Raw genomic sequence first — 12,861 nt, forward strand, 5'->3', positions numbered from 1 at the left:
GAGACCTGTTGTGCGCCGAGCCTGTAGTGGGCACTTTTAGCAGGCCAGCTCACCTGTGGTCCCTTTTAGAGGCGGTATGTACCTAAAGTGCCAATATGAGGCGGACTGGGCACCTGAAGCAAAGACATGCGCAGCCCAACGTTGGCATATCAAGTAAAATGAATGTCAATATCTCAATATGCCTGACCATCAGCCTGAAATCTTGACAAAATTTCAAAAGCAGCTCGAGCCATACATTAAACCCCGAGAACAAGTCAACTATATCAGGCGCGTTTTGGCGCTTCACCTCGGGTCGTGCTCCGGCAATGGCGCCGTCCAGAATCCCCTGTTCCTCGTGGACAGCTCACAAGAAGTTACTACGCCATCGGATTTAAATGGGGTGTTTAGGGAATATGTCGAAGCTCTCCAGGCCAATTCTGCAGCACGTCGGCAGTTTGACGATCTCTTACAAAAAAATGCCCCTGAAGAGACTGAACCGCCAACTCGAGCAGCAAGCAGTGCTGACCTCCTGGAGGAACGCATATGTCTTTTAAAGCTGCAGCAGAAGCGCGAGAGCTTGCTCGCAGTTCGACAGTCTCTGGATATGCTTATGGAAAAGCCAGCTGCAACCCGCGAATTCCTGGATGCTAGGCATATCTTCCAAGGGAATCCCAGCGCACCGAGTGCGCCAGACGACGTCATCAACAGCCTCACGCCTGACCAGAACTCTCCCCACTCAGGCCTCGATGATCGGATCCATCAGCTGGAGAAGACGGTGCTGAGAGCAAAGCTGCTGCTTAAAAAAGAAGAGCAAACACGGCGTGAGGCGAAGGCCCGATCTCAAAATCAATTCGATATTGTCAGCAACGGTGCTCGCTTGGAAGCGTTGACAGCAACCCGGAATGAGCTTATAGCTTGGATCGAAAACGAGCTTGGCAGGGCATCTCCTGGAAGCGGCTCAGAGGCGGGCCAAAAACACACCTATAAATCGAGGGTTAGCCCGTCAACAATTGCAGCTCATCTCGAGGAGATTAGCAAAAAATATGCCACATATGTGTCTATGAGAAGAACTCTCTTGGAGCTAGAAACACAGCAGTCTCAGCTTTCACAGCCGGCCCAACCATCTCTGCTACCGCCCGCGCAGGTAGTTGCGGGCCTGGATCGAAATAGTAACAAGCCTCCAGTACCAATTGATCATCTTCTGACACCCTATCTGAGGGCCTTGGCTGCTATTTCCGTAAGCCAGAAGGCAGCCATCACTCAGAAATCTTTTTTCACTTCAGCATTGTCTAAGCAGAATCAGGATGCCTGCCAATTACTCGGCCGTCTCGGCGAAGAAAGCCATTTGCTGCCAGCATACCCCATGAAGGATTCGCTACGCCGGAGGTCTGGTATACAGACAGAAATAGCTTCGAAGTCTGAACATCCTGATATCTCGAAACGGGTTAAACCATGGGTATTCGCCGCCGATTCAGCCAAAATTACACTCCTCGAATACGCTGCAGAAACTGTTGATATTGGACAAGTCGCGCTGGAGAATTGCTTGGAAAATCTTAGAGAGATTGACTTCCTGCTGGGGCATCCTGAAGGAGACAGTTCCAGTGAAGGTGCCGATAATAAATCAAAGACTTCGGTAGCGGCAACGAAGCTTGAATCACGGAAGTCTGCGTCAAAGAGCAGCATAATGGATGATGGGCACGATGTTTGGTCTAGACTACACGGAAATATAGGAGCATTAAGCTGAGAAAAGATACAACCTGAATCATATCATCAACAGTTTTAGTATACCCCCGTCCTATATATTTCAATTATGCCTGTAGATCTCCAGTAAAAAGTATAAACGCCGCTAGTCAGAATAAGACATGTTGGTCCCAGCTCCTCGTTTTATTTTTCCATTTAGCCCCTCGAATTAGTCGTGATTCATTTTTCCGACATGATGGCAGATATCCTCATTGCCAAATCAAGAATTGATAGATGCTCGTCTGCTCCATCAACCAACCGCTTGTCCACCTCAGAGAAGACGAGAACAATCTTGTTCTTTTGGACATCAGGAACAATCTCATCAAAGATTAGTTCTTGATACAGCTATACAATCACAAAGAGTCAGTATAATACCTAAATATACCAAAAGAGCGAAAATGCAGAATGACGGAGCCACTTACCTGGTTTACTACCTGGCCGGCACTCCAGCCATCTGCGACCAAATCCTCCACCACCTTTGATATAGACCGATACGCCTCTCCCGATGTACTTGAGCGCATAGCCTTGACAAGATCGTTGATTGTTGAGCCAGGAATCACACCAGCAATGTCCTCAACAATCTTGACAGTCACTGGCCTCTTATCCACATCCATAGAGTCGTCACCTTCGCCGTCTTTTCCCGGAAGCTTCGCTCCAACCAACCGCGCAGCACTCTGCAGAAAGGTAATGGCTTTTCGCAAATCACCCTCGCTGCACTTTATAAGGGCATCCACGGCACCATCTTCAAGTGTAACCCCTTCAGCTTCTGCTATCGATTCCAACCGCCTCTTTGCATTGCCCTGATCCAAGCTCTTGAAGCGAAACTTACTGCATCGACTCGCCAGGGGATCAATGATTCTTGTAACATAGTTGCAAATTAGGCAAAAGCGTGTAATTTTGCTGTATGTCTCCATCGTTCGTCTCAAGGCGCTCTGGGCATCTTGCGTCATGGAATCGGCCTCGTCCAGAATGATGATTTTGAACGGCGGGCAGGGATATTTATCTTTGTAGTAAGGCGGCGGGTTGGTCAATTGCATTCGTGCAAAATCTTTGACTTTCTGTCGAACAATCGAGATACCACGCTCGTCGGACGCGTTCAGCTCAAGGACTCGCGACTTCATCATCTCCGGGCCATAAAGCTCTTTTGCCAGGGCAAGGATGGTGGACGTTTTGCCTGTGCCAGGAGGGCCGTAAAATAACATGTGTGGGAGCTTGATGGGTAATATCCGTTAGCTTGAAACATGTACTCTGGACTCAATTGAAAGCAAATTAACCAACATTTGAAGCTTGTAGTGTTCTTTGGAGAACAGTCACTGTGTGATCTTGAGCAGTGACATCGTCTAGGCTCTTGGGGCGGCTGTAATGTATAAGCATAATTGCCATCGAGGGTATGAACTGATGAATATGTTTCGACTGACTATTTCTCAACCCAAGGCTGAGCGCGCACATCGGCTGGTTTATCCTGTTTCTGCGATGAAGTTCCATTTGCGGCGGCCGCTTTTCTGGCCTTGAGATCGAAAAAGCTGGCCATGCTGGACTCAATGCCGAGTTAAGAGAGCTGTTCCAATAAATGAATCGGTATTACCAGTGTCGAAAAGTTCAAATAGTGAGCGTAAGAAGCCGGAATGCAACAAAAAGACCGTTAAAATATAGAAGTGCCTGGTACCAAGCAATGCGTGATGGAGCAAAATCCATTAACGCGTCGGCTGGTACAGAGATAGCGCGAGGCGCGTAGCCCAGCTGCAAGGCTGATGAACCCCGCGACACCTTAAAGCATCTGGCTTATTTTAGGCTTCCAGAGCATGAACCCCACCTTAGGTTGCTTTCCGCCATGTCGCATGCGCATGCAACAGATTTGGAGATTCGTGCGCCAGCAGAGGCATCACCTGACGGGCTCTCGTTGATACGGATTCCATGTCTGCATCACAGCCTAAAATAAGTTTTTTTTTCTCTCTCCCTCTCTCTCTTTCTCTTCTTAAAATACGCTTTATTACTAAGATACTATATTAGCTGTATTAGAAGCAGGGAGAGCACTATTTGTGAAGTATTATACGGAATACCTACCTGTACCTAGTAAAGATAGCTTTGATGAAGCTGAGTCTATGCATCTGCTAGCCTCTCGAGGGAGGAGGAAAAAATAGGGGCGCAAAATGAAAAAACACACACAGATAGGAATACGAGTACTAAGCATATGAAATTTTCCATCGGTTGAAGCAATAGAAGCAGTCAATTGCCTAGAAGTAGTAACCTTTCTGCTGCTGCCCAAGCCTCACTCGCTCTATCCACCTGAAACTCGCATTGCCAAGGTGGATAGCAAGACAATTTTTCACCTCCGCCGAGATGGATATATTGGCATACAATAATACTTTGGTATTGGTTAATTATCTTACTACGGGACAGTATGCATGTATTAGCTTACTGCATGTTACTATTACCACTACCTGCTCTTATACAGTAAATCCTCAACAGCTGTCCGTCTGTGGCGTTGTCATACTCGAGCTAAGAATACAGCGCCGCTGCCTGCATGTAAGTACCCGAAGCCGCTGGGGGGCCCCTCTAATGCGCAACCTAGCGGCTAGAAGTGCGCCTCCCTACGCCTCGATTGCGTATTAGTACATACCACCTTCCTCTGGATCTCTTGTTTTAATCTTTCTCTGCTTCCTCTCTCTCATTCCTCCATCTCTCATCGATCTAGCTCACTGCTGCACTCATATTGGTTACGATATAATTATTCTCTCCGCCCATAAAGTAACAGCACTCCCAATTCTCACCATTGGGTCCTTAGGCCAGGCTCAAGGCAGACCCAGCAACCGTGGCAGGCAGCTGGGCTTTGCTTCACCTGGCGGCGAGCCCCTCCTGCCGGACCCCTCCTTGCACGGTCTTCTGCCTTAGAATTTGCACTACAAAGCCAAAGCCTGAACCTACTACCTCCTCAATTGCCATCCACTCTACAGAACTTGTCCCCTTCGCACATGAAGAATTCCCTGCAAGGGCTATCGCGCACTGCAGTTCTCACGCCTGATTTACCAACTGATGCTTATCCTGGTATCTTCTGTTACATCGCCTCGTCTGCAAGCTCATCAATTACGAGGCTGCCGCCATGGATCAATCCATAATCCGCATCTCTAAGGTTTGGGAGCCTCACAAAAAGCATTGATGGGGTCACATGGCTGATCAGCAGCATCCGTAGGAGCTCAGCGACATCCAGAAGGGCTCGGATCTAGGTATGTTGGCGTTCATATCGAGACGAGTCATGGCATTTATCTAAGCGCTAGACACTAATCGGAGTCGTTACCGCCACAGCTATTGCAGTCGCCTGCCGTGATGTCGATGTCCGTAACGTCAGAGCGCTCATCATGGGCCCACACGAGACTCCTTACGAATTCGGTTTCTTTGAGGTAGGTGATGGCAGATGCACTGTTATATTCGAATCCAAAATGCTAATATCTCGATCAAGTTTGCAATCCGATTTAACAAAGGTAAGACTTCGCCTATTCTTCTCTGTAGTCCTTCTCATGGACATAATGCTGACCGTACCAAGAATATCCGTCAAAATCGCCCAATGTTCAATGCATCACAACAAATGGAGGGCGCTGCCGATTCAACCCCAACATTTATTCAAGTGGGAAAGTTTGTTTGTAAGTCGACAGCACTCTAAATTTTCACACCGACTCGCTAATCATCAGGACAGGTCAATTTTAGGGTATGGCTTCATACACCAGCTAAATCATTTGATAATTTAAGATCCCTCTAACATCTTAATAGTACATGGAGAGGAGAACGTGGCGAAGAGTGGTCATCAGCACAGGGACTCGAGTCGATCTTGCTATCAATACAGAGCTTAATGTCAGCAAATCCTTACGAAAACGAACCAGGTTTCGAAGATGCGAATACACCATCTGATAAGCAAGCACAAAAGCATTACGTCCAAAAGGTTCGAGACCTGGCCCATCCACGCTGGGGTTGAATTTCAGCTAAACAGTGTGCAGATACGGCATGAAACTTTGAGGATATCTATTATTCAGCGTCTAGAATCCTACTTAGGACTGCAAGCTAATGGCAGCAGCGCGCCCTCTGACAGCCTAGACTCTAACAGTTTTGATTATGAAGACTTGGATGAATCAAACGTTCCATTTGAGCCGTTCAAAGATCTATGCAAACGCAAATTTCTTTGGTATTACGATTCGTACATGGCTGCTGTGGCGCAAGGCAAATCCGAAGTGGAAGATTTGCAGCCATTTGTCAGGATGCCGTTCGAGTCTCCCAACACTAATTCCATGGATGGTCGATTCAACTATACGGAACTTGAACGCCGGCTCAAAGCAATCAAAGCGGCGCTCGATGCGGAAACGCTTCGCTGGGCAGAAGAAGGCCGCACCTCCAAAGCAGGAGAGTCGACAGTTGCCGTCAATTTGCAGCATCAATTTGACCAAGTGTCGGCCTACCTGAAACGAGGCGATATGCCCCACAGCGTTGTCCTTGAAAACGGCAACCCTTTCGTCTGGCTGATTACCTACTTTGGAAGGCCGATGACGAATCTTGACGGCGGGCTCTTTCGTATCAGGATGAGCTTCAGCACTCGGTTCCCAAATGAGCAGCCCCGTGTTAAGTTTGAAACCAAGATATTCCATCATCATATTGCGGCCGATGGAACAGCGTGCTACACTCCTAACCCAATGAAGATGGAGGACGTCAAATCTCATATCGAGGCAATCTTTGAAACCCTAGAGGAAGATGAGCCAGCCTATGATCCGAGGAAGATTGTCAATCCCGAAGCAACCAAAATGTTTTGGGGAAACAAGCCAGACGACAAGAAACAGTATAACCGCCGTCTGCGGAGATCAGTACAGCAGAGCATGGAGTAAGGATAAACGCAGTCATTGGCTTTTCCCTTGATTTACCTTAAAACTTCACTAACTCAAATAACAGGGAATTCCCCGAGTAACGAGCTTTTCACTATTATGAGGATCGAGCAAAAAATAAGCGTGACACTACTTTTCTTCTTCCTATATCATGATGCATCTCACGTAAGGATTTGGCGGCGTTTAAATATTCCCTTTTTTTCTTCGTTTATTATCTTTCGCTGTTTGCCTGGTTCCTTTTCTCTTTATTCCTTCGGGTGGGCAACTTGGTATTGTGGTGTACCTGGCGACGAAGGGGCGTTTTTAACCTTCATTCGATACACTAGATGGCATGGGAGAGGGTGGACTGAAGTGGCCAAATTGATAACTGATATTTTGCGGCGCACGCTTTCCTATTCGATTAGCAAGTCCATAGCTCATTATGAGATTTAGGAGCACCATCAGAGTACTTTTTCTTAACTTTTCAACAACTTGAGTGCCTGACGGTTTTAGAAGGCCATAACCCTGACTATACCCTTATGGGAAGTTCATTCAGCATCTTTGAGTTTCTACAGCATTGCGTTCACAGTATTCGTTGAGGGACGCCAGGTTACGATTTATAAAAAAGGGCAGTTCTAAATACAAAAAGAATTTGACCAGTTGAGTCGTCTTTCCTCATAGGCTTGTGCTCATCTAATTCCCAAACGCCGTGAATGCATGCAATCTCTCTTGTAACCTCGATTCCGTTGCCGTTCTCACATATATATATGCCATCATGTCGCATCAAAAGACCAAGTTTTGCGTTTATAAATAGTCGATTCAGTTTAACTTGACCGATCCGCAGCCTTCATTTCTTGCTTTTGGTCTTCTTCTCAATCTTATCCTTCAACGGCGCATACGGAGCAGCCACGCCGGGATATTCTTCTTGCTTGCCGTCGCCGCCTTTGAACTGGTATACGCCGCCAGCGCCAAAAGTTGCAGGCGTACCTTGTGTGGGTTTGGTCACCTGCTCGGCGTGAAGCTTGTCTAGAGATTCACCCACAACTGCATACTGCGACCAGTTGATGGGCGGGCAGCGGACCACGTCTTGGGCTTTCGGTATGCCCTGAGTGGCCCATGCTCGGGTAGCTTCGTCGTCACCGGCGTCGGGTCGGGCGCCTTGGCCAATTCTTCCTTGCGCCAGGTCGCGGATGAACTCGTCTGGGTGGTCTACCGCCTCGCTCTTGATCTGGCTGAGAGCCTGGATGTCCGCAGTTGCGCGGCTCTTCTGCATCTGCAGCACGGTGATTGCCGATCGGAGGGCAATGACATCTGGGTTGGTTTCGAACTCGATGGGCCTCGAGGCCGGCGGCGGGACGCCAACTTGGCTGGACTGCGAGTGGGTGAACGTTGAGCGAGTGGGCTGCTGTTGCTGTTGCGCTGTTGTTGTCGCAGAAGGCGGCAGCGCCTCGGGATTAGAGATTGCGCTTCTATTCGCATCTACAGAAAGCTGTGCAGAGGCCAGTGGTGGCGTGATGGGCGACATGGGAGGAGGCACTGGCGAAGGTGGCCGCGAGTTCATGTTTGTGGTGATGGTGAGTGCCGGGGCCATGTTCAGCGCAGAATGCGCCGGGCCAGCGGCGAGGATGAAGTCCAAGGGAAGAAGATGTTGTCGTATTGATGCCTAGATGCGGTGGCTGTGTATTTGTGGCTTTTGGGCCAGGCGCGCGCGTCGTTTGTGAGGCCTGGATGCCTGGACTGGCGCTGGATGTTAGTGAGAGAGAAGAGGATGCCTGGTCGAAGTTGAGGCTGGAGAGGTCGAGGTGGATGTCATTGCCTTAGTAAGCTCATGATGCGATGCGACAGCTCGCGTGGCAAGTTAGAGCTGGACCTGCATAGTACGAGATCGGGCAACGTTATCCGGTGACGAAGGGATGTACCTTGCAGGTAGTATAGCAGGTATGCACTAAGACGGCTTGCCAGGCACGATCGTGATTGTTGGAAAGCTTCATGTATTGAGAGCTAATATAAAGATGCTATAGTTTTATAGCAAGAAATTATATGATTTCTATTTTCACATGCTTTTATGGGTTCAAATGCGCGTTATCAAATAACTACAGTTGAAAATAGAACTATAATTGGACATACTTTTGTTGCTGGTTTTGAGCCCTTTTGTTTGTCCTTCTTATACTAAGGTTATTTTCGAAACATCAATTTTCAAGCCGTACATATTCAACTCTGCCTTTTTTTTTTTTCACTCAAGGCATTGAATATTACAGAGAGAATAATAATCTTCTTAACCGAAAACTCAAATTGAATTAATCAAAAAGTTGTTGTTCGCGTCTCCAAATATTTTTGACAGTATGTAGAAGAAATGCAGGGTAGTTGCTCCCTGCAGGTTTTCGCAGAAGCCAACGTTCACAACCCACAGCGTTGGTTTAACTGAGACATTGGCAACAATATTGAATCGACGCCTTCTAAAAATAGCCTGCTGCATCACAGCTGAACAAGGAAATTTTACAGTAAGACGTGCGTGCGGCTGAAAGTCTCCGAAAACTGTAAGTCAGCGCTGAATGCGGACTTACACTGTACTTTTCTTAAAAGCTTCAACCATTGCCATAGCAAGGGAGAGCGATGGCTGGGACTTAGTTGCGGTTACACTGAATGTCTCTAGGCTGCGTTGTGCAACGAGCTCTTACTCAAGGCTATCATACTTTGTAAATGGCATTGTTCAGCTTGACCAGACTATTGATTGACGCATGGAGACAAAAGTAAAATTGATTGCAAGTTTGACTGCTCCATACAGGTCACCCTGTCTAGCTTGCAATGGCAAAACCCCCGCCGGGTTCCATCAGCTGCCAGAGGCCTAGGCCTTCTAGCGGCACAAAACAGAGAGCCTCAGTTCTCGGATCACAAGTGATCGCCCAGCATCTCGATAACCTCTCTCCCGTTGCGGGAGCTAAGCCCTTTCTAAAGCAGCAAGTCCTGTTTCAGCGATGCTGCTCGACCAACAATCAGCACTCGTTGGTTCAACCAACTTCACAACTCAGACTCTCGAGGGATGTTTTATGAGATTAGCTGGTGGTGAGCTAGCTACAGCTACAGATACAACGAGCCACCCATCAGGTGGCCACGCAGCTTGTCACTGCATAGCCGATCATAATAGTACACTCTCTAGCTACCCAGGTAGGCTAAGAATGAAAGTTTGATCGCGTCGTAGTGGATTTGCGGTGTTTCGTCCCTACTAATCAACAAGAAAAAGAAAAGGGAACTGAAAGTAGCGCAGCTTCTTGTATCATCATCTATACACACGCCCCAACCACGAGGTCGTAAAGCTTTAGGTCATTTCCCGGCTCGCCGTCGCAATTTGGAGCTCGCCAAAGAGGGGCATATTTGGTGGCTTGTCGAAAATGAAGTCGGTTGTTTTTGTCAAGGGGATCCATCACAACGTGGACGCCACATGATGCTCAGCCTTTTGTCACCCACCGCTAGGAAAGTCGCGGATGCTGAGCCGCGCATTCTCTGGTTTCCCTTTTAGTTACACTGCATATCCGAATATGCAACGTAATGATATTAGTGGCGCGCAGCCTCTACGAGTAGTAGTATCAACAGAAGTGCCTAAGAGCATACGAGTACACACTAGAGACAAGCCGGCGTGACAGGCCTAAACTCGGGAAAAGAAAAAGCAAAGAGGGAAATGAATGACCAACCGACGATCCCTGCTGTTGGAGGATCAAGACTATTGCGCGCCAATCTGCAGCATGCCGCCCTTGTTGAGATCTAACAGCTTGATGGCCAATCCCAGCAGCTGAGGCCCACCAGCTACACTAAACAAACTAGACAAATGCTTCGCCTCCAAGGCCGAATATTGGCCTAGAAGCGATCGATTGGGTGCCGTGGAAAGCTGGAATAGTGTAGCTGAGCTGCCGATTTTGGCTTTCCGTGAGTGCTCTGGTGGAGTATTAGAGCTAAAGAAAAAGTGAAGAAGCTTGGTGAAAAAAAAGAGAGAATTAGATGTGAGGCCTATTCAGCATCTGGCCGCTATCATTGTCTTTGAACCCTCAATGGCGTTTTTTGCACCAGCAACATACGACATGTAAATAGCTAGTTGTTGGTAATATCTTATTATTCGCTTCTAATAATAAGCTGAAACCTCAAGGGCAGAAATAGCGATCCAAAAGGCCGTGCGAAAGAAGTTCTTTGAGTCCATGTTTTATTAGCCCCGAAACTTGCCGCCCCTCCCCAAGACAACAACCTCGCTTCTACATGCCAAAATTTTGGGCTTTTCGTCACTCCCCGGTTTACCCTAGTCCAGGTCCTTCGGCCGAGAAACCTTCTTTCGTGGTCTAGTATAACTTGCGAAATAAGAAGCCACTGAGCGAGATTGCTATTAGTGGCGCCTTTTTATCTGCATAGTTCCGTCGATTTCATATCAGATTCTCACATACGCTCCCAGACATCTTCGCATCTTCATGCTTTGCGAGATATTCCTGTGATTTTCTCTTCGATTATACCTTCTCTTCTCCAAGCTATCCAAGATTGTGGAGTTTTGAACAAGCACTATTGTTTCAAGCTCTGGAAGAAATACCAGTCGGCAACACCGCGTGTAGCACAATTTATCTCAGAGTCATGTTCACGCCCTGATACACTCTTCTCGAATTTATCGAATGGCTCTTGTCCGCGAATAGTTTCCAAGACTATGTCTACGCATTCTTCACTCGCTAGCGCTTCATTTTGCTCAGATAATCAGCTGCCGCTGCCACCTGCTTTGCTATCGCGAAAATCCGGAATCCGCAACTTTTCTTATCCTTTTTCTCTTACCGAAAAGACGACCTTTGTCCTGAAAACTTCGCTATCGCCAGACACTGCTCGAGACTCTTTTGCAACTCCCCCAAACAAGTCTCGGCCAAGTATCGTTGAAAATACTGTTTCGTCTCAAAGCCCTCCTTCAGCAACTCAGATATACGGTGGATAGCATCCCGCATCATCTGAGGTAGATAAAAGCCCGTTGCTTAACCGCTTCTTATCGCGAAGCACTTCAAGCAACCCAAGCCCTGCCCAGCCGTACTCGTCGCCAACAAGCACCGGTAGCCAAGGCCCATCGCCCTCTGGCGCAACATTGCCAAATTCTGATCAGCATTTTAAGCGATTCTCGCCATCTCATCGACTGTCGCTGGGACAGACTAATTTCATCGCCCAAGAAGTCAAAGTCGATGGCCGACCAGTATCTTTCTCTACAGATAAGCCGCTAGAAAACCCCCTGGACTGGGTAGCTACGAGCTCGACATCTCGTAACCCAAGATACGATCCAATTTTCCTTTTCCCTATCAAGCCAATCCCTATCAAGCCAATCCCTAGAATGGCCACCGCAACGTCAGCTGCCACAGGCTCTGGGTCAGGATCCAGGACTGTGTCGAACCAGTCTCGGGCTGGATACGACCCTTCGTTGAGCAGCGAACCTCGATCAGAGTATACCGTGTCGACAAAAGAAGACAAAAAGCGCCCCAAGTGGATGTCACAAGTCAAAACTTGGCTGGCGACAAGCGAGCCTTCAGTTCAGGCAATGAGAGAACAGAAAAAGGATACTTTTAAGAAACACGGTATCGACCTCAAAGATCCGAAAGCTGCAGCGAAACTGCACTCTCCCATGGGGAAAGTACCCATTGATGCTGTTACCTCCACGTCGGGTCCTACTCCTGAGAAAGCCTTCAAAGAAAAAATCCGAGCGAAAGACAGGCCACCTTCGTATGCTGGACACAGTCGTGGATCTCAGTCTGTATCGAGTGGCTTTTCTTCTGTTCCAAGCATGAAGAGTGTGAAAATCCCCAATGCAATTGCACCATGGGAGGAGTAACGATAGAAAGACGGATGGGGTGAATTTCCCCACCTCCTTTTACGAATTTTATGAGCTTATGATTGGTGTTGGGGGGGATATATAACCTACTCATAGTGGTTCTGTTTATAGTGACCACATTTCTCTTCTTTGCTACGTACAATCGGGGGCTAGAAAAGTCAAATGGCTTATTAGGCTTTGGGGGTGAATTTCCTCCTTAGCTGAACGAATTGTTGATTACTCAATACCCAGTTTAAACTTGCTTGTTGATATAGGGAATAGTACATATGGATAGCTAGGTAGCTTCAAATTAATTTGATATCTCCATGAATAGAGACACTAGTAGTGAGTACTCCGAAGATACAGTACAGTAGCATGACGAGCATGTGTCAAAATTTGTTGAGTGGATACGATGAGATATGCATCTTATTTAACCTTGAATAAGGGTGCAGAGCTCCACGCTCCGCAAAACATATACTAGTATTAATC

The 12,861-nt window shown here is 47.6% G+C and overlaps 5 protein-coding genes across 5 annotated transcripts; 3 read left to right on the top strand and 2 right to left on the bottom strand.

Annotated features, from left to right (window-relative positions):
* Nucleotides 1–89: 89 nt before the first annotated feature.
* GGI43DRAFT_241870 (uncharacterized protein) lies at nucleotides 90–1,897 on the top strand. Its single transcript, XM_083200696.1, has one exon. The coding sequence runs from the start codon at nucleotides 179–181 to the stop codon at nucleotides 1,721–1,723; it is 1,545 nt and encodes a 514-aa protein (XP_083063987.1). The 5' UTR covers nucleotides 90–178; the 3' UTR covers nucleotides 1,724–1,897.
* A 2-nt stretch (nucleotides 1,898–1,899) lies between these two features.
* GGI43DRAFT_380351 (replication factor C subunit 2) lies at nucleotides 1,900–3,250 on the bottom strand (the record flags this gene model as incomplete). Its single annotated transcript, XM_083202967.1, has 4 exons — nucleotides 1,900–2,064; nucleotides 2,142–2,930; nucleotides 2,998–3,076; nucleotides 3,138–3,250. 4 exons carry the CDS (start codon nucleotides 3,248–3,250, stop codon nucleotides 1,900–1,902), a joined length of 1,146 nt encoding a protein of 381 aa, XP_083063988.1.
* A 1,569-nt stretch (nucleotides 3,251–4,819) lies between these two features.
* Nucleotides 4,820–6,664, top strand: GGI43DRAFT_380352 (ubiquitin-conjugating enzyme/RWD-like protein; the record flags this gene model as incomplete). Its single annotated transcript, XM_083202968.1, has 8 exons — nucleotides 4,820–4,849; nucleotides 4,910–4,943; nucleotides 5,023–5,117; nucleotides 5,177–5,349; nucleotides 5,411–5,422; nucleotides 5,485–5,653; nucleotides 5,709–6,580; nucleotides 6,649–6,664. The coding sequence occupies 8 exons, from the start codon at nucleotides 4,820–4,822 to the stop codon at nucleotides 6,662–6,664; spliced, it is 1,401 nt and encodes a 466-aa protein (XP_083063989.1).
* Nucleotides 6,665–6,995: 331 nt separating this feature from the next.
* GGI43DRAFT_241865 (uncharacterized protein) lies at nucleotides 6,996–8,303 on the bottom strand. The gene has a single exon (XM_083200694.1). The coding sequence runs from the start codon at nucleotides 8,149–8,151 to the stop codon at nucleotides 7,408–7,410; it is 744 nt and encodes a 247-aa protein (XP_083063990.1). The 5' UTR covers nucleotides 8,152–8,303; the 3' UTR covers nucleotides 6,996–7,407.
* A 2,935-nt stretch (nucleotides 8,304–11,238) lies between these two features.
* On the top strand, nucleotides 11,239–12,728 carry GGI43DRAFT_431098 (uncharacterized protein; the record flags this gene model as incomplete). The annotated part of the gene is made up of 2 exons (XM_083209377.1): nucleotides 11,239–11,454; nucleotides 11,515–12,728. The coding sequence occupies 2 exons, from the start codon at nucleotides 11,239–11,241 to the stop codon at nucleotides 12,391–12,393; spliced, it is 1,095 nt and encodes a 364-aa protein (XP_083063991.1). The 3' UTR covers nucleotides 12,394–12,728.
* Between the last annotated feature and the right edge of the window lie 133 nt (nucleotides 12,729–12,861).

Source organism: Trichoderma evansii, assembly GCF_050947405.1.
Source record: "Trichoderma evansii strain SZMC 28006 chromosome Unknown GGI43scaffold_3, whole genome shotgun sequence".
Taxonomy (NCBI): Eukaryota; Fungi; Ascomycota; class Sordariomycetes; order Hypocreales; family Hypocreaceae; genus Trichoderma; species Trichoderma evansii.